This window comes from Tenebrio molitor, chromosome X, assembly GCF_963966145.1.
Source record: "Tenebrio molitor chromosome X, icTenMoli1.1, whole genome shotgun sequence".
Taxonomy (NCBI): domain Eukaryota; kingdom Metazoa; phylum Arthropoda; class Insecta; order Coleoptera; family Tenebrionidae; genus Tenebrio; species Tenebrio molitor.
Genome location: NC_091055.1, coordinates 4,800,204 through 4,827,449, shown reverse-complemented (window position 1 = coordinate 4,827,449; position 27,246 = coordinate 4,800,204). Strand labels below are relative to the sequence as shown.

Below are 27,246 nucleotides of genomic sequence, written 5' to 3'. Positions count from 1 at the left end.
TGTAATCAGGATTTCCCATTTCACCCGAAGCGATTAAGACGAGAATCGTGGGAAGCTGGATTTGTCACTACCATTGTCAATTATCCTTCAGTAACATTGATTTGGCCTTAAAACCATTGCCATAACGGAGGAAAGTGTCGTTAAAAGAAATTCACGTGAAATTGATTATGTGCGAATAAATGCACAGATTCGTTTTGATTTGTTAAGCGAATGTTTGTTTTCTGAATAATTCGCTGCGAATGATGCAATTATTACACAGAAACACCTACAAACCGAGGTGGTAAGTCGGTGGTACGAAGTGAGTACCTACCTTGAAGAAACATCAACATTATATTAGCGATGAGTCATTTTATTTACCAGTCGTACTTATTAAAATTCAATTTACTTCATGCAGGCCGGTTTTCGTGCCATTTAAAAACACACAAAATATGCAATCGAATGAAAATAAAATATGTGAATGTCATTGTTTTGCCAAACCGCCAACAGCCAATTCGGTAATTAACACGACGTTTTTATTGAATTATTGACAGAAGTGAAAGTGTCCTAATGTTCTAAATTAGCTCCGTTTACTAATTAAATTCATTACGTGTCCGCGTTAATTGAGGAAAATGAATTATTAGAATTTGCTGCGTCAAATATTCCACAGTGAATACCCACAAAATGCAAACTGCTCAAAATACCTATGTAATAGGAAACACCTGCAGAATTATTGATTTAATCCACATCTTCACCGAGAGGCGTTCGATCCGACTTGACAGTGGCATTTAATAACAATATAATAGTTGATTTAAAACATTGTTCGAAGATCAATCACCTTTACTTTGTCTGAGTACAAATTTTAAAATACAATCACCTCTTTAAATACGAATTGCGCTTTATTTTTAACCGAATTTATATTTGACGACGTATTGTATTTTTAGAGCAACATGCAGAGGTGTGAGGCATCTATAATTTTAATGTGCGTAACCATTAAGTGTTTTATCAAACATTTTTGTGTTGTTAGGCATGAATCTGAATAATTAAGATTATCGTTAATTATGGGAACGAATTACGTGTCAATGAAATATTTTTGCCTAGGATTAAGATGACTACAAGGTGACTCAGATCAACCTTGAGTAAATCATCTCAGTACCTTCATAAAAATAGAATAATTACATGGAAGAGGTTAATTAAAAATCTCATGATCGGGCTCGATAAGACCTGGAAATATTATACTGAGATTATCTTTTTCCAACATGCGATGAGTAGGTATTCAACGCTCCGATCAAAAATGTTTTGAAATGTACCTTATCCAACTAAAAAATGTTAAATCTAAACGTGTCAGATTCCCCCAATCAGTGTAAATTAGATTTTTACGAAATGATCCAGTTCAAGAGCCTATTTATACTCTATGTAGACTTTGTTGCTTAACATCTGGACTAGAGGAATGTAGAACAAAACTAACCGTTTTTAGTATTTTTAGAAGTAAAATGAAACGATTGTGTATCCACAAGTAAACTGTGTTATCTAGTAATTTCACACTCGTACATCGAGTAAATGCAAAATACTTTAGCACCATTAATACAGACGGTATCATCGATCGATGTTTCAGAACAAACAGAAATCGACAATCAATTGTTAACGTACCTAACTGGAACAATGTCGAAGTCTGTATTTTATTTTATTATTTTAATTGTGACAGTAAATTTTTGCGTTTATTTTATAAACAATTCATGTGAACCGTTCGGTTTATCACTTCCACTTAAATTTGTTTTGATTTATTTAGCGCAAAATTGGTATTATTGCATAAGTTAATATTTAATCATTCTCAAAGCATATGAATATTTACGGGAATAAACATCTAATGAGTAGGTATCACTTCTGACCTAAGTTTTGTTACCCAAGGATTGGAACTCTAGATCTCAGATGGTCAGGATAAAAAAAACTATGCCAAATTTCAAGATAAGACTTTAACAAGGAAGGTATGAATAAAATACCGGGTGTCCCACCTAAGACTCTCAGGTCTTATATCTCTATTATTTAGGGACCGATTTTTGTGAAATTTGGAAGATAAGTATTCTATGAATGAAGAATAAATACCTGGTAAAAATGTCCGATTAATAAAAAATGTAATTTTAGAACATTTTCCTTTATTTATCTACACAAAACTAGTGTCCGATTGTTATTCGTTAGAAAACATGCATCTACACAAAAAATTTAATCAAATTAACAGATTCTACTTCAAGAAAACATCAATTATTTTGTTAAAAATGTGCAAAAATTTTGAGATTTCAAGTCAAGTCGCTTTGAAACAATTGAACAATTCTGCGAAAAATCAAATAAATTGACACGGTTTTTCCTCTTTTTCTTGTAGTACGACTACGAATTTTTACGGAAGCTATTGTTTATTGTTGTTCTACAGTTTAGTATAAATCTTAAACGATTTAATTCACAAATAAAGGGAGTTAAAACGGCGTTTTAAAGACTGGAAATACTTGAGTACCTAACGCGAGATTAATCTCCACCTTTTAAATTATCTCTCTGTTAAATTTCACAATAATCTTTTCATAAATAATAGAGATATAAGACCTAAAAGTCTTAGGTGGGACACCCGGTATAATAAGCGAGAAACTCAACGCATGTTTACTTTTTTGTCGACTTCAAATCTATTTTTCCCCGCGTTCCCCTAGATTTCTCGAAAAAATGGATTAACGGAATATCTAATCTAATAGTTTATAAAAACGTATCTTATCGATTCTGTTTATCCCTGCATATGTGAATTTCAACTGTGTTCGTATTAATAATCATGGTTGTAATATTTCTGATGATCTTAATATTTTGGAAGCATTTATTTTGACAGTTATTTTGACGTTTATGTCATGTCTCTAGATTTGTAGATGTCTCGCGGAACTGAATAAAAATAAAAGCTTAAAATGTAATTTAAAACCAATTTTTAAGATTGTAATGTTTGTATGCTACTTTACAGGAAGGCGATAATTATCAAGAGCGGAAGCCATCGCATGTAACAGTTCAGTATAACAAGAATGTGACATAACTGTTGAGAGTCATTTTACGTCATATGGCAGATGCAGTTCTGCTCGGCGGCGTGATTCTCATCACAATTTATATCAATATTGTAGGTAGGTAATTTCTCAGACGGTTATAATCATCATCTTTGATCCCGAGTCGTTGTACTCCACGTGGTTGTTGACTAGTTTTGAAGATGGACAGTCGAAGCGTGTGCAAGAATGAAAGAATGAATGGGAGAGGCTGGAGGCTTCGATCTTCGGCGTGGTTGCAGAATTCCTGTCGCGGATTGGGTGGCGGTGGGCGTAGTAAAAGAGCGACGATGCCGGTCGTGACAATGGCGAAGCGATAGCGGTGGTATCTTCGGCGTGGCGGAGTATGTTGTCATTGCGGTACGAAGAGCTGGGTGGTAGTCGTGGATGTCAAAGCTGTTGGAGGCGAATAAGCCGGGTCCGGTGCTGCGGCCGCGGCGGGAGCGGGGCGACGTGCTCACTTACCTTACCACTTCCAGTATCACATTCTAGTTACCGACCATAGCCTATTGGCGATCGCGGTGTGCACCTGTAGACGAGCGACTGTGCGCGATGTTCGGATGTTCTTTTGTTATCAGTGATTAAATTGGTGAATAATCGATCGCGCCATGTCTTCCGAGCTGAAAAGCCACCCAAACGCCCGACTCTGCCACATCAAGAAGTGGGACCACTTCGACGGCTACGGGTTCAACTTGCACGCGGAAAAGGGCAAACCCGGCCAGTACATCGGCAAGGTGGACGACAACTCTCCAGCAGAAGCAGCCGGTTTGCGACAAGGCGACCGCATCTTGGAAGTCAACGGTGAGAGCATCGCGAACAAAACACACAAACAAGTCGTCGAACTCATAAAGAACCTCGTCGGCGAGACGAAGCTGCTGGTGGTGGACCCCCACGAGGACGGGATCATCCCCACGGAGCCCGACGACAAGTCGGAGAAGCAACTCAATGACGTCACCAAAAAAGATCAGGAAAACGGAACGCTCAATTTGAGCATGACAGCCGCCGAACTGCGGGCTAAGTTAGCATCCAAAAAGAAATTTGACCCCAAGAAGGAGTCCATGGACTTCAAGCAGAAATTCGACATTGTACAGAAACTTTGAGTGAGCAGTGGACTGACATTCCCGAAATGCTATTGGAAACATTTTTTAAATGACTAGTGTAACATTATTGAACAAGTGACCTTGGGAAAATTACGCTGAAAATTCTATTATTGAATATATACAGGTGTTACATAAATAATAATGGTGACATTAAATGATGCGGAACTGTTCACCACACGCAGTCGTTTTCCAATTGCTCACGTTCAAAGAAGCACCTCATCTACAACCTATTAATTTATTCGTCGAAAAACTAATTTGCACCGCAACTTCTCTTATCTAGCAACAACACGACAACAACAGTAAAATCTGTAACAATTCGCAATTCGTGTTAACAAATCGACCCGATACCAGCATGCATCGGTTTCCGTCATAAAAACTATAAAAGCCCATTTTTCAGATGTAGAAAACAATTATTTCTTATCGTGATGCTATTATTAATTTTATCGGTTCACATTACGAACAAACTGTTATTACAAGTGACACCAAAATAATACACGACACGTTGCTATTAACTCTTCATATATGTCTTTGAGTGTAGTTGTCAATGCCAAACACGATACGATAACACCAATTACGTTTCAACAATTGATTTGATGATATAATAAGATTAAAACAATACATTTCCAGTCATTTCAAACAAAACAATTTACATGACCCGTGAGACCAAGTAATTAGTTTAGCGATTTTTAGAATCTTCATACTTTTAGTTACTATATGAGATTACGACTTATTAGTTATGTTACTTGAATGAATTAGTTGAAGTTTTTACCCATAATTTTGTAAAATATGTTACATAATCTGTATAAAATAAACTTATTATGAGAATCTCATCGTTTCATTCCGTATCCTTCACAATCATGGTTGGGAGATGAACATAATCGTGCCTTCTTTCTATTTGGGTGAAGGTTGTCCACCGTGTAGCGGAACTCAAATCATCTTGTGACGAGTTGGTTTTCCTATGACTCGGCACGTTTCACTCTTCGACCACCTCGTTTACCGTCACATATTGAATTTGTTCAACCCGATCCAAAAAAAAATACGCCGAAATTGTTCGATTCGTGTTTTTCTAACGTATGTTGTGTATTTGGCACGCTGCTAGAAAACCGGTGTCGTGTCGAAACGTTATTCGAATTTTTTAAATAAATGAACAATGATGCTTTGGTACGATCTGTTTGTTACCGCCTCCGGATGAAGAAATGTGGAAGGTGCAATTTCGATACGTTTCCTGCAAAATTCAAACAATTCATTGAGCAGCGGAAGACGCAAATTTGCTAAATAGGGGCGACCCTTCGATCTGATGCCGTCAGCAATTTAATTCCACTTTGCCATAGCGTTTTTATGTTTTTGCTTGCTATTTATCATGTGGCAAATACCTAATCATGTTGTAAATTCTTTTACGTTGATTTTTTCCACTTTGACTCATTTATTTCTCGGAATTCCAATACACTTTGATTGAATTACCGTGTTCAATTCTCAGAATTCATGGATAATGCATTAGAATCATAAAAATGAAGATGTCTACCGTGTTTTTAAAAAGAAAGTTTTCAAGATCAAGCTCGCATCGACATTTATCAGATTTTTCTCGTTTATTAGTTCCTTGATAACTTGTAAAAAATTAATTTGCACACTTAAAATATTTCTTACATTCATGAGATTTTTTAGTTAGTACCTACAATTTATTTTCAGTTCTCAAACGACAAACTACAAATCTTCATACCAAATTAAATCATTAAATCCCTTCGACGGCGACGTGTTGAATCTTGGAAAAGCTTAATCTCACTAGGTTTGTCCCCAGAAGAGAAATTAAATACAGGGTGTTTCTGAAATAAGTGCATTAATTTTAACTGGTAATAGAACTAATCAAAAAGAACAACTTTTCTCTTTACCATTTTGGCGAAAAACGTTGCGTAATGGCTTAAAAAACTAGGAAAAATTTTCCTAAAACCGTTCATATCTCCAAAACTAAGCTACCTAAAGACGTGAAACAACCAGATTCTTACGAAGTGGATTTTTTTCTATACGGGTAGATTTATTTGAATTTCGATTTCGGCGTTAAAACACGTTTTCTGGATAAAAATGGATGTTTTTTTCATATTAGCGCTGATCTCTATTAGCCATTGCAGTATTTAGTGACGTAGGGCTATTTTAGTGAAAAATCTCTCCAATTTTTTTTTGGAATTAAACATCGTTTTTCGGCAAAATGGTAGATAGAAAAGTTGTTCCTTTTGACGAGTTCTATTTATTATTTAATATTTTAATACAGTTTTTGTTTTAATGCCAGAAAAATATAAGAGACGTGAACAGATTCTTTGTTATTTATTAAACAAAAATAGATATTTTATCCAAAAATAACCCCATACATTCTACATATTCTGCATGTGACGCAGTTATGTAAAAAATGTTTAAAAAAATTAAAATCACTTGTATTTTTTTAATTGCTTGCACACATGAATAAATACGCCGTGGGTTAATTCGAATTTGGTTTTAATTTCCCGGAGAAGATAATTTCTCACTGCCAATGATTTAATGGTAAATCCGCTTTGAGAATCCTACAACATAGGTGCGCCAACCGGTACGACATAAAAACCTTTATTGAAAATTTGTGATGCTTTTTAAAACCAATTCAACTAGAGATCCATCTGTTAGTTTATTTTAAAAATTAACACACCAGTGTAAAATTGTTTGAAACAGATTCGTTCTTTTTAACACGGTAACTACACTGTTTAGTCCAGCGAGAAGAGTTTTGCTTCTGGCAAAAATCACAAGATTACCCTCTTGGATTTTGTTATTTAGGCTAATGTATACTCGAAGGCCATCCTGTAGTAAGTGAAATCAACATCTTTTTATTGATAAATATCCAGATGCCATGATTGTTGACTGTGAATGTAATTTATCTCGCGCTGAATCTTTAAATTTGTGATGTATCAGTTGAGACGGAGGAAGAATGCGAAGATGCGCTAAAAGTGAATTCGCTGATAAACGTTCAATGAAGGTAAACGAGTTGTGATAGAAATGAGATAAACCTTGAACATATTAACATAAGGTGAAAATAACGATGAAAGTTTGCCAGTAAAGGTCTCGGTATTATAGTTCGATATGTTGAGTGACACAGACGTTGAAGATCATTATAGTCCGTCTGTTAGACTGATAAATCTCGAAAGAAATGGATCGAACTGTGGCTTTCAGTTGACGAGAGGAAAATGGGATCCCTACCCTTGGGTGAATTCTGTGGCGTCCGACACCGCTGCAGATTTGGCTGGAATCAAACCTGGAGACTGCTTACTGGAAGTCAACGGTGAAGACATCTTGGGTCAGAGAATCACCGAGGTTGCCGAAATAGTGAAATCAAAACCCAATCAAGTTTCACTTTTGCTGTGGAATGCCGGTGTTGATTCCCAATGTACGCCTGAGGTAAACCAATTCGCAACCATCTCACTTTTTAACAATTCTTTTCAAACGTCGACGAAAGACCCGCCCGACTTTCTTTTTAGCGGTTTTACCTGCAATTAGAAATTTTTGTATTCAGTTGACGTACACAGCAATTGTGCTGCACTAAATTTTCATTGCAGGGCGAATCCACCATTTCATTGAAATTCTAGCGAGGAATTTTTTACGTGAGGTTAATTGTGTCAGCGCTTTAAGCTATCTCCATTTGAATAATTATTTCATTGTCTTATTATTACCTCTAATGAAAATTCTATGTTAATATGAAACATTCTCACATTCAGAAGTACATCCGCTGCTTCACACTTATCTTATCAAACGCTGTATCCTCCTCGGCTTCGTTTAAATTGCCGTCATTTCCTCAAAGCGGTAATAGAAATTAAAAATACATGTGCGCTAAGCATTGATGATAAAAATTGCATCATCAAAACGTCTGTCTAGCTATTCGAGGCCACTAATTTTTGTAGGCCGTATGTTGCGGACCAATGCCGACCAACTTGCAACGTCTCTCGGCTTGCATGTCTACAATTCTTGCATTTTTGGAGTGTCCGGTTTGTCTGGACACGATTCCACCCCCGACCTACCAGTGTGACAACGGACATCTGATCTGCGTCCGCTGCAGGTCCAAATCCGAGAGATGTCCCATCTGTCGTTTGAGGTTTAACAGAGGAAGATCATTACTGTCGGACCAGGTGAATTTCAAACTGATTCTAATTGTCACGCTTCATTGCGCCACATTCACAGGTTTACAACGCTTTGGTCGACGCTTTCAACCTCCGAGAAGAGCCAGTCGACGCAAGAACGGCGAAGATGCAGACGATCTTTAAAACGAAAAACAAGAACAAAAATGTACCCAACATAAGAGTCACGCCGTCACATGCGAATAAGTTTTTGGCACGGATCGTCGGCAAATCGAGCTCCGTTGACAACTTGGCCAATCCCAACGAAAACGAATTCCATCTGAGGGCCAAGTCGTTATCGACGCAAGATATTTTTCAGACTGAAAGTCCAGTCGTTTCCAGAGCGAGTTCTGCAACTCGTCTGGGTCGAAACGAAAAAAATCGAAATTTGCTAAATCCAGATCTTCGCTCTTCCTCCTGTCACGGATCTTTTGAGTTGTTGCACAGAAGCGCCGAGGCTATTGTGTTCCACTGTCCGTTTGCTTCAAACTGCACTTCTTTGATCAAAGGTTTGCGCTGGTTACGGTGTTGAGTACAAAATAATCGTGGTTATGTGCACAGGAAAAAATGTCATCGAGCATTTCCAATTAAACCATGACGGACCATTGGTACAATACTTCAAACCTCACGTCTACGTCAGCTTTGAAAAAATATTTCAAGCCAAGGATTTGTGTTATGTGATGCAGTTTGAACGGAATACATTTTTTCTAAAAATAGAATTGGATATTGAGTGTGAACCGTGAGTAGACGTTCGACATCCTCATTCTCTTATTTATTTCTTCTTGTGCGTCGAATATTTTCAGATCTAAAACTGAAAATGTACTTTTGTGGATTTGGCTTTTGGATGACGGTAAAACCGCAAAAGAATTCGACATGCAAGTCAAGGTGCTGATTGGGGAATCACACGATGTTATTATTAGTGTTCGAAATAATGTATTTTCGTTGAGCTGCACTTCTTATCAAGAAATAAAAGAACTGAAGAAAGGAGTATTTTTTAATACTAAGTCAATTGATACGGCAAATTATTCTCTCAATGAAATTAATTTTGACATAGAAATTTTAAAAAGCGATTACATGTAAAATCCAACAAATTTTAATTTGCTTAGCTGTGATAAACGATAATTTAAAAATTTGTGTCACTGCCGCTATCAGCTACAATTTGTATTACTGTAGGTACTAATGCATATATTTGTCATGTCTCATTTTGTAGGTAATTATCACTAGGTTTATAGTTTTTATATTATCTATTTATTTATTGCGTGATTATAAAATATGTATTTATTTTTAAGTTAAATAAAAGTACCTAAAAGATTAAATATTATTATACTTAATCCTAAATAAGATAAATCAATATTGAAAAGCAAAAAAAAAACAGAAAACATGAAATATTTAGTGAGCCACCGCAACAGGAAAACATCAGTTAATAAAAAAGCCATAACAAAGACAACCGTTGAATCAATAGACTAACGGAATTGTACCATTACAGTTAAACTACCTATTAATTTAAAAATTATGAAAATTTTTCGCAACACGAAAAAGACATGGGCGGACTTGCTACCTACCTGTAAAAAATTTTGGAGTGGGAGCACTACCAGCATACAATATGGATGGAACTAAAATACGTCGTAAACACGCAACACCTACTTAACTTAGAAAATCTCTCAATTTATTTTACAACTTTTACAGTGTCTTATCTTGTACAGAGTTGCCGTTTTAACGCAAAAGTGTTAAAAGTAAAATACCTATCATACAGAAATTATTTAATTTTTTAAAATACACTAACTACGTAGTATAAAACATTTTTTCTTGGAAGTAAAACGAATTATAAAATATTAAATTATGTAAGCGGATATGTGATTAAACAGCTTTCGAAAAATGTGAATTTGATCATCCTGTCAGAGAAATACCTACTATATCGAGTAAAATCGTATCATAGCGTAGCGTAAACGCACGATTCTGTGCAATCTTCGCATATTATTAATTATAAGAATTACATTTTTTCAATTAATATATTGAAATATTTTTGTGTCATCATTATCAGATTCAATTAGATTTAAATAAATGTGTTGGTGCCCCTATTTTATATTTTTGCTGTGACGGTGACGTACAGGTTCTGGGGAATTTCATTATAACCCTAAAAAAACGTGGCGTTCTTGATATTTGCATCATCTGCAAAATTTGAGGTTGTGTCATATTGCACCGTGAGACTGAGGTGTAGAATGTGATATAATTTGTAATGTAACTTAAACTCGTATTACTTAATCTTTACATTTACTGAGTGAAAGATATAAAAATGCCCGTTCAGGAGATACCGCGTGTGCCGGAAACAATTAACTTCCCCGAAGAGGAAGAAAAAATCATAAAATATTGGAAAGACATCGACGTTTTTCAAACATGTTTGAAACAGTCCAAAGGAAAACCAAGGTAATTGTTGATGAATAACGTGAGTGAAATATAAAAATCGTATCGTAGGTATTCGTTTTATGACGGACCGCCGTTTGCAACTGGTTTGCCGCATTATGGACATATCCTGGCTGGTACCATCAAAGATGTGGTGACGCGTTACGCTCACCAACAGGGCTATCACGTCGAGAGACGATTCGGATGGGACTGCCACGGTTTACCAGTGGAATTTGAGATTGACAAAGCCTTGGACATCAAAGGACCAGATGATGTAATGAAGATGGGTATTGACAAATATAATGCGGAATGTAGGAAAATCGTAATGCGGTACGCCAACGAATGGGAAATTATAATAGGCCGCATCGGACGATGGATTGGTAATTCATGATTATTTTCTTTTCGAAAAATAACACTTTCAATATAGATTTCAAAAATGACTACAAGACCTTGTATCCATCATTCATGGAGTCTGTTTGGTGGGTATTCAAGCAATTGTATCAGAAAGGTCTGGTTTATCAGGGAAGTAAAGTGATGCCATATTCTACAACTTGCACCACACCTTTATCAAATTTTGAGTCGGGTCAGAATTATAAGGACGTCGTTGATCCAGCGGTGACGGTCAGTTTGCCGTTGATTGGTGACAAAGATGGCGCTGCTCTTCTGGTCTGGACGACGACCCCGTGGACGTTGCCAAGCAATTTGACTGCTTGTGTTCATCCCACACTGCAGTACGCGCTTTTCAGACAAATTAGTACTGGAAAATGCTACATCATGTTGGAAGTCAGAATTGAAACAATATTCCAATCTGACGACTATAAAATCTTGAAAGTATTCCCCGGCAGCGCGTTGAAAGGCATGCGTTACCGACCAATTTTTCCTTTCTTTGAAAATTTGAAGGACAAGGGGTTCCGCGTCTTGGTCGACGAATACGTTACCGCCGAATCTGGAACAGGTGTGGTCCATCAAGCTCCGTATTTTGGTGAAGACGATTATCGCGTCTGCCTCAGCAACGGAATCATCACCAAAGATCAAGATCCTATATGCCCTGTTGACGCCACCGGGAAATTCGTCAAACCCATCACGGAGTTCGAGGGACTTTATGTGAAGGACGCCGATAAAAAAATTATCGCAGCTCTGAAGGCCAGCGGTCGACTGGTTCATCAGTCACAAGTATGTTTGCTCTTGAAATTAGACTTTACCTGATGTTGTTGTTTATAGATCAAACATAGCTACCCGTTTTGTTGGCGGTCTGACACTCCTCTGATCTACAAAGCGGTACCATCGTGGTTTGTCCGTGTTGAACACATGACTGAGGAGCTCCAAAAAGCCACTTCTGAAACGTATTGGGTACCAGATTTCATCAGGGACAAACGTTTTGGTAATTGGTTGCGTGACGCTCGCGATTGGGCCATCAGTAGAAATCGCTACTGGGGCACTCCGATACCGATTTGGATGTCGCCGAAAGGTGACGAGTTCGTTTGCGTCGGTAGCATTGCCGAATTGGAGGAATTGACGGGCCAAAAGATAACCGACTTGCACAGAGAAAGTATCGATCATTTAGAAATACCATCTAGAATCGCGGGGAATCCCCCGTTGCGACGCGTTCCAGAAGTGTTCGATTGTTGGTTTGAGTCTGGTTCTATGCCGTACGCGCAAAAACATTACCCATTCGAGTACCTCAAAGAATTTGAGGAGTACTTCCCGGCTGATTTTATCGCTGAAGGTATCGATCAGACTCGAGGGTGGTTTTATACTCTTCTCGTGATCTCGACGGCGTTGTTTGGAAAAGCACCGTACAAGAATCTTATCGCTAACGGACTCGTTTTAGCCAGTGATGGTCAAAAAATGTCCAAAAGGAAAAAGAATTATCCAGATCCTTTGGAAGTAGTTTCCAAATACGGCGCGGATGCTTTGAGATTGTATTTGATAAATTCTCCAGTCGTGCGAGCGGAAAATTTGAGATTCAAGGAAGAAGGAGTTCGTGACGTTTTAAAAGATGTTTTTCTTCCTTGGTACAATGCTTTCCGTTTTCTTTTGCAAAATATCGAAAGTTTCGTGCAAGAGCATGATCAGCCATTCTTTTACACTGAAGATATCACTCCAACCAACATGATGGATCGGTGGATTCTCTCTTTTACTCAGTCGCTTTTGGAGTACGTTCGCAAAGAGATGAGTCTCTACCATTTGTACAATGTCATTCCCAGACTCACTAAATTCATAGATTACTTGACCAACTGGTACGTGAGAATGAACAGGAAACGTTTAAAAGGCGACGGAGGAGTTGATGATTGTAAAACAGCTCTGCTGACTTTGTTTAACGTGTTGTTAAACATTGTAAGAATGATGGCGCCGTTTTCGCCATTTTTGTGTGAAACCATGTACCAGTACTTGAAGAAATTGATGAGAACGTCAGTTGATAGCGTTCATTATTTGATGTTACCATCGCCGAACAACGCTTTGATCAATGAAGATATAGAAAGGGCAGTTTCACGAATGCAAAGTGTTATAGAATTGGGACGCGTGCTTCGCGATAGGAAAACAATTCCCATCAAGTATCCTTTGCCTGAAGTCATAATAGTCCATCAAGATCCTCAATATATTTCGGATGTTCTTTCACTGAAAGAGTACGTACATCTTGAATTAAACGTCCGTACTATTAGCACAACAACTGATAAAAGCAAGTACGGAATAACTTTACGCGCCGAACCAGATTACAAAGTCTTGGGAGTTCGTCTCAAGCAGGAATTCAAAGCTGTAACTGCTGGGATTCAAGCGTTGTCAGATGGTGAAATCAATGAAATGGTCAAAGCTGGATTCAGGGTGATCGCAGGTCAGAGAGTGGAGATATCTGAGGTGAGATTGATCTTCAAGTCTGAGAACATCAACACCAATCAGTATGAGGTTAACAGCGACAACGACGTTCTTATTCTTTTGGACGTGACTCCAGACAGTTCTATGCAGGATGAAGGTACAGCTAGGGAAATAATAAACCGCATTCAGAAACTACGTAAGAAAGCTCATCTAGTCCCCACAGACCAAGTATCAGTATTTTATAAAGCAACCGGTGATCTGGATAGAGTCGCAAAGTCTTACTGTGATTTTATCGAAAGCACTATAAAAGCAACATTGAGACCGCTAGAGAACAAGCAGGATTCGGACCACGTGATAATCGAGGACGCGCAGCAGTTGAAGAATTGCAACTTGCAACTGGTTTTGACACGGTTCAAGGATATCGTGATTCCTACCAGCAAATGGGTTAATATACAGTTGCTAGGCGTGAAGGCGAGATATTGCAACGGGACAACAAAGGGTTTGGCTTTATTGGAGGTTGCAAATCAACAGATCGGTTTAGAGCAGTTGCGCTCGGTCGTGTTCTGCTTGTTCGGCGTAGAAGATTTCAAATTAGTCAACTGTAGTGGAAAGGAAGTTGCCGAGAGTGACATTTCGGGATTGTCTGGACAAACTATTTTCGTCACTCCTCCAAATAAGGAAATTGCTCTGCCCGAAACTGGTGGAATACCGTTTTGCAAAGTATTCAATTTTGTCGAGCAGAATGTTACCGGCACTTTGATTTTAGAAAATCCAGTCGGGAACGAAACTTTGAACGAGAAGGATTACAAGGATATTATCAATCGTTGGGTGAAGGCCGCCAAGGAAATCACAAAATAATTTATTTTGTTTCATCAGGTTTTATTTTCATTTTTTTTGCGCATTGAGCTTGTTAAGTTTTCCTTATTTATGTATTCAGTACTTTTCAATAAAAGATAAGAAGCACCACGTCCTTTAATTTAATTTAAGTCGGCGATGTTTAAATTTGTGGTCAAGATACGACAACCGCAAGTATTTTATCGAAAGAAATACAATAAAATACCAATCTTGAAATGAATATTGTTACTGTGGTAAAATGATATGTAGATTTTTTTATTAAGAGCAGTATTATGTATTTAATGTGATTTTTATGCTGTAGTAACAAAAAATCATAATTAAAGGTACATAACTACTTTATGAAACTAAAAATGTGGAGGTCAGAATTAAAAAAAAATAAAGAGAAAGTAAAACTAGATATTAAGTGATTTTGAAGAAAGTCGTACGTGTAATCAGAATGATTTTTAATTTCCAATGAATTGCCAAATAATATGATAAGGATGCTTTTCAATTAAAAATTATTGTTTCCATTTAAACAACAATAATTAATTTAGATTTCGGTAATTTCATCGTAAATGTGTAACTAATGCTTAATTTAGTGTTTTTCTATAAAATTTTGTTGATCGCATTGTTTAAATTAATACATTTTTTATATACGTGATTCAGAAAAGTTTCAAGTGCGTGCATTTTTAAAAATGGTGCTGCACGCTAGTAACATTTGACGTTTAAACTTTGGTGAAAAATGTCAAAGTTGGTAACAACGCGTGTGGACAGTTTGGCATTTTGTGATGTGAGATTTTTGTTAAAAGTTTTTATTATGGTCTAAATGTTAAAATTATAACAATCATACATGTCATTAGAAATATATGGTAGCAGAGGATTAAAATCTTCCATTTTTAGTGTTTGTGCAATGGTAAGAGGGCCCAGAACACCTTGTATGCGTCTCTTCAAATTTGGTTAAGAGATGAAAATAAAAAATGATGGAATGCAAATAAAAACATTAGAACATATGTGATATGAAAGATAATTTAGTGGTATTCCAATAAACGGAATGGTTCAAAATAAACGTTAGTGCTCGAATAAAGGACTTAGCGCGGTTTTGGACATGATACAAGTGCAGTGTTAGTGTGTATACAGCATGAAAGGAAGGGGTATGTGATAAAAATACGAGATGATAAAAGAAAAGCACGAGAAAGGGTCGGATAGCGTGAAGGAGGAACCCGGGAGTTCCGACAAAGAGACATCAAGTACGGATGTTCGTATTAAGAAAGAAGATGAAGCAGCAGGGAGCAACTGTTCAGTCAAAAAGGAGCCTGGTCGTCCTGTCACAAAGAACGGGGGAATTATTGGCTCCACAAACACGGGCTCTCTACAGACTGGAACTGAGAGGAAGACCGAAGGTGAGGAGACCACTTCAGCAACAGACCCAGCCAATTTGACACTAAAAACGGAAGAGTGCATCGACAGTGAACTGCCCGGAGATGCGTTCTCCTTAGGACTGTCCGGCCCACCTCCACATCCTACACCACCTGATGGAGTTCAGCCTTTGGCTAGCAATGTCATCAACAAACAACCTGGCAGCATGGAAGTGCAATATATGCAGCAACAAAGCCAGATATTTGTATTTTCAACAGTGCTGGCGAACACCGGTGCTGATGAAGTGCTACAAGGTCGGTACCCATCCATTATTGCCTACCACTGCGCCCAACCGGGCACCAAAAAGTACCTGGAGAAGAACCCTCTCAAAGTGACTCAGTTCAATCGCCAGAATCCCGCGCAATGGCTAAATAACTTAGCCATGATGAAAAACAAGGGCTGCACGCGTAGTCCCGGTTTGGGCCCCAAAAATCAGCCTTCCATTGACAATTTCTTGGGCCCCGACGGCCTCGACGAGATTGGTCTGGGCGACGGCGATTTGCCCTGGGATCAGAAGAACAATCATCACCTTGAAGGACTGGAAGGCGTCAGCAACGGTTTGCCGGACGTCGGTCCCGACATGGACGCTTGTAGTCCTTCCCTCTCAAACGTTCAGCCCTCACTGCAGGGCGTTAAAGTGCCTGATGAGAACCTCACCCCCCAGCAACGGCAGCACCGTGAAGAACAGTTAGCGACAATTCGCAAAATGCAACAAATGCTCTTCCCCGAAAACCAAACCATGGACGGCCAACCACCCCCGGGAAGCGCCAGTGCCATAGATCTGCCTCACAACATGATGCCAACAGGCCCGGCTCCACCCAACACTCAACTCATGTCTAATCAAATAGAATGGCTCAAGATGCAACACCAATTCGAGGACCGGAAGATGAAGCCGGACGGCAGACCCCCAGGTCCGGGGGTGCCCATCGGTCCAGTAAGTTCCGGCGCTCCCGCCTGCTCTGCCCCCAACGCCCCCGCCGGGCCTCGCGGCATGTCCGGTACCGGGCCCCGCCTCCAAGGGCCACCTCCGCCGTACCACCAGACACCCAGATCGGCCAGCGTGCCGATCGCGCTGCAAAGCCCCAGTCCCGCCTCGCCCAACAATCCCACGTCGAACCTGTCCTTACCCTCGCCGAGGGCCTCGTCAGCCCTGAATTCGCCCGCCGATCCCAACCGACAGTTCGGACTCGGCCGACACGTCAGCACCGGACAAAGCCCCACATCACAAGACTCTCCTTCCGCCCCCCGACATAACCACAGCAATCCTGGCACGCCCGTCTCGTCACATCTGTCTCCCAGTGTAAATAGCAGTAACACCGAACCCACATCAACCCATCAGTCTTCAGGTTTGTTCGGACGTCTTCCCCTCACTCTGATCTTTCTTGATGTCGATTTTTGTCTAGTTGATGGAATGTTTGGGCGCACCCTCCAGTCAATGGCACAACAAAAACAGCAAATGAACACATGTACAACTTCATGTTCGACAACCCCCACAGCCGGGGGCAAGGAGCCTAATCTCATGCCTGTTCCGTCACCGCAACAAATTCAGTACCTCAACACGTTCGAAGGCCAGGAACTGATCATACAAAAACAACCAAATACAAGTCTCAAAGAGCGAAATATGATTTCTCCTCCGTAAGAACACATTTTTTTTAATGCATTTCATAAATTACCAAAAGATGTCAAATATCTTTAAAGTTTTGCACCGTATTTTTATTTCGATTGTTAAAAACTACTCGTACTTTGGAAATATTCTAAGTCCAAGTCGCAGACGAATTTCTAATTTTGATTAAAGAAAGTTCAAGTAAAAAATTAAGGAACTGCATTACAGTTCGTTCAACCTATTTTTTTAGCGAGTTTACTCTTTCCAATGAGAGAACTTATAACTGATGTCTAGCATATTTCCAAAAATGAAATAAAACACTTAAATTTATTTGTTTATTTTTTATTAATTGTCGTTTATTTTGTAGTATTCTGGCAACAACTCTTGACAGTGGATTTCCAGGCAATACAACTGATCTTCCTCACACTAGAATATCAGGACCTAATACTCCTACATCAATAGACGTAGGACCCAGGTTTCCTCCTACGCCCGGTGTGTCCTCTGAAGGATGTCGATTTCAAATACCAAGTCCTCATACTCCCTCAGCTTCTTCTACAGGTATTTTGATAGCCCGTTTATGAAAACACCAAAATATAAAACCAAGAAAGTTAAATAAAAATTTACCTATCGCTTTGTAATGTTCTTCTAGAGACGAGAACATTTTTCAATTACATACTCAAATATTAACGTCCAGATTTTTTACGTTATTTAATTTAATCGTCTATTTTGAAATCCTGGTCTACGATGAACGAGTTAAATCAAGAAAAAATAAACTAGCCAAAACTGAATAGGGAATTCCACAATTTTTCTTAGAAAGCAAAATAATAATTGCCCCAATCCTCCCATGTATTCTTAAACACTAGATAAATTTAAAATGTTCCAGGTACTTGAAACATTCCATCTAATGTGCATATTTATATATTTCTAACACATTTCATTATAAATTTTAAACAGAATTTATAAAAAATTCAAAAATGGAAAAATTCCCTATTCATTTTTGCCTAGTTTATTTCTTTAACGTCATTAATAATGTTTAAAGCCAGACTATTCAAGTCCATCATAATTGGCTGTCGAGTGTCCCTGGTGTGAGTTGCGTATAAAATGACTTAGTACGAGTACGTCTTGTTGAAAGATAAAAGAAAAAACCAGTAGCAGTATATTTACTGGTTAGTTTAATCTAAAATCTAGTTAAGCTAATTAACAAGCGGTAAAAATGAGTACATATTGACACTGTTGGATGTTTTTGAAACTTTTTCGAAGGATTGGAGATGTTTGAAAGAATCTAAATTTGACAAAAATAGAGATCAAGACTGTAAAACAAATTCATGCGTTCCAGATTGCAAATATGACCAGGAAATGATTTTTTTTAAATATCTGTTACGGATGTGTACGTTTGGATTCTGTTCTGATCAGTTCCGGGATTGCAGCAAAATGTGGTATCCCGATAACGTACACACATGACGCGGATTCATTCTGCACCTATCGTAATCTTGTGCGGAACAACCAGATTTTGGCAGACCCCTTTGAGCAGAACGCACGTTGACAGAATTATTTTAAAGAATTTTAAATTTAGAAGGAGACGCAAATTTTATTCAAATAAAATAATTCGTCAATGCAATTTATGCGAATGTAAGGACGTCGTGTCGTGTTTTGAGAGTTTTTGTCACATATATTTTTTTTAAATCTGTTATAAAAGAAACGTCGTAATCGGAATATTTTTACTTTAATGTTTGGGGCAAATGTGTTGATTGATTTACAGTGACGTTAAAAAAAAATCATATAATGAAACCTCCACATATTTTGTTTGAAATAAAAACGTTGAATGAAGGAAAACGAACGTGACGGGAATAATGAATGATTCATGGTTTCACCGTATCGAGTACTGCACGTAATAATAATCATAGTCTTTATTTTTGAAAAATAAAAATACAAAAAATATACAAAACATACAAAAACATAAAATACAAAGTTCATCAGAATCAAATTAAAATTCGCATGCTGGAGAGTAAAGAATGAGAGTCGTACGTGAGTTGAAACACGGAACGAGAAAATTATTTTTATTTAAGAGCCAGGAGCAGTCGATACTATTTTTTGATAAATTATGTAGAAGCTCGAGTTCTATTGTGTTGTGTCGAATTTGTAACGATATGTAGGAAAATCTGTTTAATAATAAATAATGATCGCGTCCTTGCTCAGGATATAGAACGCATCAAATAACGGAACAAATTCGATTTCGTGAATGTACGATTCGAAACCAAATTAGAACAGCATGTTCAAATTTGGATCTAAATTACAGAAAATACAACGTATTCGTTGTAAGAACGTTGAAAACTGTTTACGATTTCTATAGTAAAACCACAAGTTTTGAGAGCCCTTCAAACAATATCTACAATGTGATCCTTAAACAAAAATTTACTTAAGGTGTAAAGTAGCCACAGTAAATTAAAAAAAAAGTTTGTTTACAAAAATCAACTTGACAAGTTGGACCACAAAGAACTTAAAGTAAGAATTAAATTAAAAATTAATTTCTGATGTTTAATATTGTAACGTAAACATTAAGTGACACGATCGTACACCGTTCAGATAAAATCGACGAACCGGGAATAAGCGAGACGAGCTCACTACACCACGACGTACTCGACACAGGTTTGTCATTGATGCTCAGCTCCTCGAGTTCATATCGTGATGAAAGTGAATGCGGAACACGGTCTGACATTTTTCGTTTTAATTGACTTTGGTTAAAGAAAATTTATTGCTTAAGTAATCCAGAAAAAGTAGGTTTAAACATCGCAACAACAGACAAGACACTCCGGTTTTATTTACATGCATAATACGTACATAAAAATTTGTTTTGAAACCAAACTACGATATTTGTCCAGTCGGTTTTTATCACCGAGTCACTGACGATATTTTTTTTTTTTTGCAAGAAGTGACAGTACGAGATGGACTCGATTTTGTGATGTAATAAATTGTAGGTTGTCAGAGCAAACAAAGATGATATTTATAGTATCGTTAATTAATAATAGAAGGAACAGCGGAGCCAGGTATGAGCCTTGGGGCACACCAGATGTTAGGGAATAACGATCAGAGACGTTGTTGTTATTATTATTATTATTATTATTGTTGGTGTTAACGTTTGAGAAAAAGAGAATAGTCGGTATTTTGTGCGTACGTAAAGTACGCACGTCGAATGATGGTACTCGTAGTAGGATTTAAAACGTTGATTGTGTCGTTTTATTAGGTGATAAATCTCAGCGACTTACTGGTCCGGGGCCGACTTCAGCGCCCGGTCTGAGCCCGCAGACAGCTCCCGGCCCGACGTCCGATCCACTGAAAGGTGACCTGTTTCCTACTCCAAGCCCCCACATGATGGATGTTCCTCGCTTTCCGGGTCCGAACGCTTCTCCAGGTGCTAAGATAGGAGGAGGTTTCGTAAACGTTTCGCCATCGGGCAAGCCGAGTCCGTTGGAACTTCCGAATTACTGTGCTCGTGGCGATAACGTGCCTCTAAATCCGAACTGTACAAGCACCATGTCCGGCAACGCGAAAGTGTCACACTTCGATCCGATATCTTCGCTAGCGCAGATGAGTCAACAGTTGACGAACAGCGTGGCGAGTTCGCTTAACGGCCAAGGCAATCAAGGGCCGGGCATGATGAACTTCGGTTCACCGTCGATGCAGATGATGGACATGGGCGGCTGCCACAACATGCCCGACATGGACCAAGGTCCGGGCATGATGGGCATGGGCATGCAGGGCCCGCCTCACGGGTTCCACCCGAACTCGCCCATGGCCCCTATCCGCTCTCTTTCGCCAAAACTGCCAGGTGCCTTTCCTAACCATATGCCTATGCCGAGGATGATGGGTCGCCCACCGGGGCCGAATCCCTACAACGGAGCCAACGTACAAGTCAAACCGAACGCGCCAAACACGATACAATATCTCCCGGCGAAGCCCCAAGTGGGCAACGCCCCGGGACCTCGGGGGCCGCCTAGTCTCGACTTCCTCCAGAGGTTCGCAAATCCGTTGGCCAACATGGATTCGAAGATGCCGACGCAAAATTTACAATACTTCCCCAACAACGGTCCGATGCAAGGTCCCGGAGGTCCGATGCCCCCGCACATGGGGCACATGGACGGGCCGATGCAGCCGGACCCGATGATGGGGGGTCCGTTGGGGAACGGCGCCGGACCCATGATGGGTGGCAACATGGGCATGCCGGCGGGGATGCTTCCCATGATGAGGGGACCGATGAGACCCCCCGGCATGATGAGGATGCCTCAGATGGGCTTCAACGGACCGGCTCCCGGGGGCCCGGAGATGTTCAATCCGGGCCCCAACATGGGTAATCCCAACGCCCAGATGTTCGTCAGCGGTCCCAAGGGGAGCCCGATGGGAATGGGGGCACCGGACGCCAGCCAACCGCTACCGCCGTCGATGGGGCAGAACAACACCTTTAAAAATTCTCCCTTCGTGGGGCCAACTACTTCAGATCCTAACTACGCTCAGCAGTACCATAACTTCCAACAGCAACTGTACGCGACCGGGACAAGGAGCCAAATGGGGGGCCAAGCCATGGGGCCCGGACCCGGACCCCCGCACACTCAACAACCTCCGTACTTTAATCCCAAATAGCAATTGTGGTGCTGAGTGTGTGTAACAGAGTATTTTGGTTTATTTTTGATATTACTAATGAGTAATCTGGCAATAATAACTATGTGAGGTTAATTTTGTACATTTTCGTGTGTACGCATCGAATTCAAGTGCAGTTAAGGGTTGGCATCCACTGTTCATGTACAAAGCTGCCTGCCCCCAAGGGCTCTATTCACCTGAATACTTACGCTATTCTGGATTTGTATATTTGCCATAAACTAGAAAGACTTTAGAATAATCATTAAGTGTTGGACTTGCTTGGTCCTTTTTATGACAGAGATTTCACTATTGCTCATATAATTTGTTTCTATCCATCTGTTATTCATTTTATTGTACATTTTATGAGTAATCATGAATGAAATGATAACAATAAAATTCTATATTATATATTCTGTTTTTTTTATTTTACCAGTTATGTATACATCGGATTCGTCATTCGACTCCGCGGTCAATCGAAACCGCTAAGATTAACAACTCAAAAATTCACTCCCCACAATATTTAAATGACTCGTGTACAATACAACATCCACGAGTTTTATTTACACCACTTCATATTGGTGTCGGTCTCGAAAACCGGAATACCCCCTCAACCCTCCCCAATAACTGGATTCTCGATCCCAGGCTAACGAGTACATCTCGAATACATAATTTCACGTCTGAATATGAAATAAATAAAAACGTGAAACCAGACTCTTGTAATACGCACGAAATATCAGAAGAGATAAACCACAAGAGATTGAAAACATGACAGTTTAATTTTAACGTGCCCTGAATATTCAGTAGCAATGACGTCACAACAAACAAAATTTGTTACACATTTACTTAACAAATTTGAAGCCGTACGAAGCGTTTTAATATGGAAATTGGAAAGAGCATGTTTTAGTTGAAATTTCGTCGTGTAGCCCTGAAACATCAAATTTTCCAACCGATTTGGTTTCATACGTTTCACATTAAACGCGATGTGTACTAAGTAATGCATATCTAAATCGATAGACTGCGCATCTCATCAACAGTTTCACTTGTTTTACGTGTGTTGCACGTACTACATATTGAGTAGAATTGTTAAAAAAGTCTGGGAAACCCCAGACATGATGGTATGTAATATCCATTTATTTGGTCTGTGTTCGTCTCGTTCTTTTGGAAACATAAAAACGTGCGTGGAAAAGAACTTTATCTTCTACAAAACGAATAATGTGCGACATTACTTTTACGGTAAATTTTGTTTTTGAGGGGGAATTTGATTTTTTAAAGGAGTACGAGATTTTCATGTGGAGGGCTAATAATGACGGTACGATTTTTCCAAAAAGGCACAAAACATTTTTCAAAATATGTAGTAGAAAAATAGTATCTGACAACAGTCAGATCGTTCTGTAAATATTCTCGAGCCTTTTAAAATGCAGCGACACATTTCGAATTTTTGTTGTCTCTGGTGGTATCTTGATGAAATTGAAACTTTCTTATAATGTAAACAGAAGTATATTGATTTTATAAATATCGCGTAAAAGCAATATAGCTTGTGTCAGTGCATTTATTAGCTCGAGGTGTCATGGAAGTGCGAATTTATCACCTGCTATAATTGCGTTTTGTTTTTTGATTAAATCCGATCGAGTCTATTTAGAGGTACGTAATTAACTTAAAATTGATTCAATTTATTTGTTTGAAGGGATTATAGTCTTTGTCAAGCCCCACAAGTTCTAAGCTCTTTACCCAAAGCCGCTCAGCGTCTATCGCGTTTTTTCCATTTTGTGCGACACTCGCGACTGCACAATTTGAATAGTAGAGTCCACTTTGATCGGCACATTTTTCGTCCACCGCACAATAAATCGTCGTTTGTGCTCCCTGTTCTGGCGTTTTCATGAAAGGTGTCGCAAAAACGCCTAAAATCCACCGAAAACCGCGGAAATAAATCGAGTCCAAATGGCGGCCAAGCTCCGTTGCGATGACCCCGGGATGCAAGGAATACACCGTGACTCCATTTACCGCAGCTTCTGTAAAATTATTTGCCATTAAGAATTCATCACGATCGAGTGGTTTCAACACTTCGTTTCGTGGTGGTACCTACTTCCGGACCAGGGGAAATTGGTCGTTCAAAAATTGTTTAAAACGAAACCCCCCAGAATCTTGTTAAAACACAACGAGGAAATTTTAGATCACTCAAAATGGCATTTCGTTTTGGGCCTAGACTAAAAAATGCTTCAAAATAAATAAAAACTCAGTATCCTGAAATTTTTGGCCCAAGAGGAATTGGGAGATCTAAAAATCATCACCACCATGGAATGAAAAATTTGTAAAAAAAAAACTCGCTAACCCATTTTCTTTGATTTTTGCAGAACTGAAACCTCCCCAATTTTACCTAGCCCAGAGTAACATTCAACATACCACGTTCGTAATCTGTTTCCGTTCGTTTTTATTTACCTTCCAGTTTTCTTGCAATCTCTTTGCTGAATAAAACATTCGCTAACTTGCTTTGTTGATAAGCACCGATAGCACTATAATTACGTTTCTGCCAGTTTAAATCATCGAAATCTATGCAACCATCTGAAACAAATAGTTTACTGTTAATAACATGCAATTATGAATTTACCATTATTCATTTGAAAAAATATTTTTGCTGGCGTTATACAAGGTGTCTCAGAAATAAGTAGGTACATTAATTTTAACCAGAGACAGATCTCTTCAAGAACAACATTGTTATGTACCTACCATTTTTTCGAAATCTAATTTTCATTTCAGTATTTTACCCTCTCATAAATTAACGAGCTGTCTATATTTCTAGTTATATAACCCAATGACAGTAACCGTGATATAATATTTTTTGTAAAATCGGCGCCAAACATTGTGTTTTTAGAATAAAGTTTTTTCGCTGCGTGGCCGAGGTAGAGACAAGAGGATTACATTTTTAGTTAGTTTTATACCACCACAAAAGGCAGGTGTTTACGTGTTGATTTTGTGATTTGAGCTAAAATTTTGTGAAAATGGAACGTTTATTTTCGAATATTGAATACATAGATAGTGTATGATTGTATTGTGTTGTGTGTGAAATGTGTGGGAGTGCTCCTCGTGCCCAGAGAATTTCCGTCCGACTTCTTCTTCTAGAGCTACGTGAAGGACTTGGTATAAATTGAAGTTTTAAATGAACAGGTAGGAAATGCTGCCACAATAATTCGCAATAACAGAGGAATGCTGGAAAGAGTGGAAGAATCGTTTCATCGGCGCCTTCATTATTGTATTGACAATAACGGGAGCCCCTTTGAACACTTCTTGTAATGATTAGTGATTACTCTGATTACTTCGTGGGAACTTTTACGGATTAGTACACTTTTTTTTTTATCATTATCTTTGGTATGGGCGATTCATTAGTTTAAAATATTTGTTATTAAAATTATATGATTCTCTTTTTTCTCCTCCACCCTTATCATTATAGGTCACAGCAACGGGCGCAGCAAAAAACAAGTGAAAGTTTTCTTGCATTTGTTTTTTGTTCTTCCCTATCGGCATCGGCGAAACAAATAATCCCCATAGGCGGGTAACGAAATGTGTGCCAAATCTTTAAAAAAAAATTAATTGGATAACTTCAAGGTTTAGGAAAAAAATATATTTAAATATATTGTTGCTATTAACGAGTTAATTACCAGTTAAAATTAATGTAGGTACTTATTTCTGAGACACGTTGTATAATACCAATGACAACGCAAGATTTTTCCCATCAAGAATAAAAACGTCATTTTAATGTTAACAAAAAATCTGGTTTTTGTGTTGGACACTTAAATTAACGCACTTACATTTGTGAGCAACCGAGGACACGTTGACGATTCTTGCGGGTGTACTTTGACAAATTTTGGGCAGCAGTAACATCGTCAGGAGGAAATGTCCCAAGTGATTCGTTCCGAATTGCATTTCGAAATCATCTTCGGTCCTGCTTTCCGGGCACATCATAACTCCGGCATTGTTGATCAGCAGATTTATGTTCCCTTCCGATTCCAAAATTGTTTTTGCGCAAATTCGTACAGAATTCAAACTCGTCAAGTCCAGTTTTGTCACGTGCATTTCGCCCACATTTTCACAATTTGCGCATTGTTTTTTGATATCTGCAACCGCTTCATTGGCTTTATCTAAATTTCTGCACGCCACAATTACTCGAGCTCCTGGAATTAAGTGGTCATTGTCAAAAGCTACGCTAGAATCAACTTTATTTCTAAAAATCACGTTGGACAACATATCGAATGGAGTATTATACAAATTGTGCCCCAGAAACTGCTTTTTATGTTTATTGTGAAATAAATTAAGAAGTGGTTTTTTGATTTTGATTTGCGTCAAAAATGTTTGTCATTATTTGACAATGACTTAATCGCAGAAATAGATTCAAATCACCAAGATAAGATCATGCACAAGTTTGTAATTGAAAAATAAGTTTCAACCTGTATCTGCACAGTTTAATCAATTTTGTTATTTAAACGGTTTAATAGAAAGACTACCAACAAATAATTAATACATAATTAGTAATAAACATATAAATACTAAACAAATTTATTTGTTTATTTACAATTGAAAAAAAAAAGGTATATTTAATAAAGGAATAACGAGTAAAATTAATTAACACGTTCACTATACGCTCAATAATCCAGACACTTTTTTCTAATTTCAAATCGCTTCTTCATAATGAACGTGTTAACACAATTAGCACATTTACCTCGTTTGAAAAAATCTTTGGCAGTTTCTTTTCCAATTCCCGAATTGGCACCGGTAATAATTGCCGTTTTCCCATCTAGACGTGTCTTGGACATGCATTTTGCACTGAACAACCCCATTCTGCGTCAACAGTTGGAATGTTAATACAGATTGTCGGTGTAGGTCAAGACCACAACTTTTCACTGTGTCGTTCACTAGTGAGATTCGAATTGCCTAGAAATGAGGCCGACGAAAATGATGGCGAAACTGTAAATAGTGAGCGCTTCTCGGTTCTTTGCTTTTGAGCATTTTACAGTTGCGAGAGAGATGGTTGCGCACGGTGAACTATCCACGATAAGCTATCACACACGCACACCTGTGTGACACCACCTTTTGTTTAGAATAAGTCGATAAGCACCTTGCAGAACGTAATTTAACAGAAGCACTTACCTACGTCTTTTTTAATTAACAAGCGCACCGATTAGATTTAGAACAAGCATACAAAAATTGCATTTTCGTAATCAGTCAGGCTTTTCAGTAAAGCAAAAAAAAATGCATTTTTTTTTGTAAAATCGTAAATGTTTTTTTAATGTGAT

General features: G+C 38.5%; 5 protein-coding genes across 6 annotated transcripts; 4 read left to right on the top strand and 1 right to left on the bottom strand.

Annotated features, from left to right (window-relative positions):
• Nucleotides 1–3,201: 3,201 nt before the first annotated feature.
• LOC138139761 (Na(+)/H(+) exchange regulatory cofactor NHE-RF1) lies at nt 3,202–4,963 on the top strand. Its single transcript, XM_069060231.1, has one exon. It carries the CDS (start codon nt 3,647–3,649, stop codon nt 4,136–4,138), a length of 492 nt encoding a protein of 163 aa, XP_068916332.1. The 5' UTR covers nt 3,202–3,646; the 3' UTR covers nt 4,139–4,963.
• A 2,043-nt stretch (nt 4,964–7,006) lies between these two features.
• Nucleotides 7,007–9,578, top strand: LOC138139748 (uncharacterized). Of its 2 annotated transcripts, XM_069060215.1 has the most exons (6): nt 7,007–7,130; nt 7,325–7,549; nt 8,050–8,274; nt 8,327–8,771; nt 8,824–9,001; nt 9,066–9,578. In XM_069060215.1, the coding sequence occupies exons 1-6, from the start codon at nt 7,083–7,085 to the stop codon at nt 9,340–9,342; spliced, it is 1,398 nt and encodes a 465-aa protein (XP_068916316.1). In that variant the 5' UTR covers nt 7,007–7,082; the 3' UTR covers nt 9,343–9,578. The 2 variants fall into 2 exon arrangements, with proteins under 2 accessions (XP_068916316.1, XP_068916315.1); XM_069060214.1 differs by lacking the exon at nt 7,007–7,130 and having other exon boundaries at nt 7,235–7,549.
• An 831-nt stretch (nt 9,579–10,409) lies between these two features.
• IleRS (Isoleucyl-tRNA synthetase) lies at nt 10,410–14,439 on the top strand. The gene is made up of 4 exons (XM_069060197.1): nt 10,410–10,686; nt 10,735–11,042; nt 11,090–11,835; nt 11,884–14,439. The coding sequence occupies exons 1-4, from the start codon at nt 10,556–10,558 to the stop codon at nt 14,332–14,334; spliced, it is 3,636 nt and encodes a 1,211-aa protein (XP_068916298.1). The 5' UTR covers nt 10,410–10,555; the 3' UTR covers nt 14,335–14,439.
• Nucleotides 14,440–15,041: 602 nt separating this feature from the next.
• lgs (legless) lies at nt 15,042–22,369 on the top strand. The gene is made up of 4 exons (XM_069060616.1): nt 15,042–17,072; nt 17,130–17,361; nt 17,697–17,887; nt 20,571–22,369. Exons 1-4 carry the CDS (start codon nt 15,482–15,484, stop codon nt 21,962–21,964), a joined length of 3,408 nt encoding a protein of 1,135 aa, XP_068916717.1. The 5' UTR covers nt 15,042–15,481; the 3' UTR covers nt 21,965–22,369.
• LOC138139989 (retinol dehydrogenase 11-like) lies at nt 22,353–27,083 on the bottom strand. The gene is made up of 4 exons (XM_069060635.1): nt 26,673–27,083; nt 25,765–26,127; nt 24,398–24,520; nt 22,353–23,970 (listed from the first exon to the last, which is right to left on the bottom strand). The coding sequence occupies exons 1-4, from the start codon at nt 26,788–26,790 to the stop codon at nt 23,627–23,629; spliced, it is 948 nt and encodes a 315-aa protein (XP_068916736.1). The 5' UTR covers nt 26,791–27,083; the 3' UTR covers nt 22,353–23,626.
• Between the last annotated feature and the right edge of the window lie 163 nt (nt 27,084–27,246).

What these genes read in the sequence shown, in the direction of transcription:
- LOC138139761 (XM_069060231.1), top strand. Translation starts at nt 3,647, where the DNA reads ATGTCTTCCGAGCTGAAAAGCCACCCAAACGCCCGACTCTGCCACATC.
- LOC138139748 (XM_069060214.1), top strand. Translation starts at nt 7,235, where the DNA reads ATGTTGAGTGACACAGACGTTGAAGATCATTATAGTCCGTCTGTTAGA. An exon ending in ATTCCCAATGTACGCCTGAG is followed by an intron (nt 7,550 to 8,049) that starts GTAAACCAATTC and finishes TAATTTTTGTAG; the next exon opens with GCCGTATGTTGCGGACCAAT. An exon ending in CTGCACTTCTTTGATCAAAG is followed by an intron (nt 8,772 to 8,823) that starts GTTTGCGCTGGT and finishes TTATGTGCACAG; the next exon opens with GAAAAAATGTCATCGAGCAT.
- IleRS (XM_069060197.1), top strand. Translation starts at nt 10,556, where the DNA reads ATGCCCGTTCAGGAGATACCGCGTGTGCCGGAAACAATTAACTTCCCC. An exon ending in CAGTCCAAAGGAAAACCAAG is followed by an intron (nt 10,687 to 10,734) that starts GTAATTGTTGAT and finishes ATCGTATCGTAG; the next exon opens with GTATTCGTTTTATGACGGAC. An exon ending in CCGCATCGGACGATGGATTG is followed by an intron (nt 11,043 to 11,089) that starts GTAATTCATGAT and finishes CTTTCAATATAG; the next exon opens with ATTTCAAAAATGACTACAAG.
- lgs (XM_069060616.1), top strand. Translation starts at nt 15,482, where the DNA reads ATGATAAAAGAAAAGCACGAGAAAGGGTCGGATAGCGTGAAGGAGGAA. An exon ending in CGAAATATGATTTCTCCTCC is followed by an intron (nt 17,362 to 17,696) that starts GTAAGAACACAT and finishes TTTATTTTGTAG; the next exon opens with TATTCTGGCAACAACTCTTG. An exon ending in TCCCTCAGCTTCTTCTACAG is followed by an intron (nt 17,888 to 20,570) that starts GTATTTTGATAG and finishes TCGTTTTATTAG; the next exon opens with GTGATAAATCTCAGCGACTT.
- LOC138139989 (XM_069060635.1), bottom strand. Translation starts at nt 26,790, where the DNA reads ATGGGGTTGTTCAGTGCAAAATGCATGTCCAAGACACGTCTAGATGGG. An exon ending in GTCCTCGGTTGCTCACAAAT is followed by an intron (nt 24,521 to 25,764) that starts GTAAGTGCGTTA and finishes TATTTGTTTCAG; the next exon opens with ATGGTTGCATAGATTTCGAT. An exon ending in GATTGCAAGAAAACTGGAAG is followed by an intron (nt 23,971 to 24,397) that starts GTAAATAAAAAC and finishes ATAATTTTACAG; the next exon opens with AAGCTGCGGTAAATGGAGTC.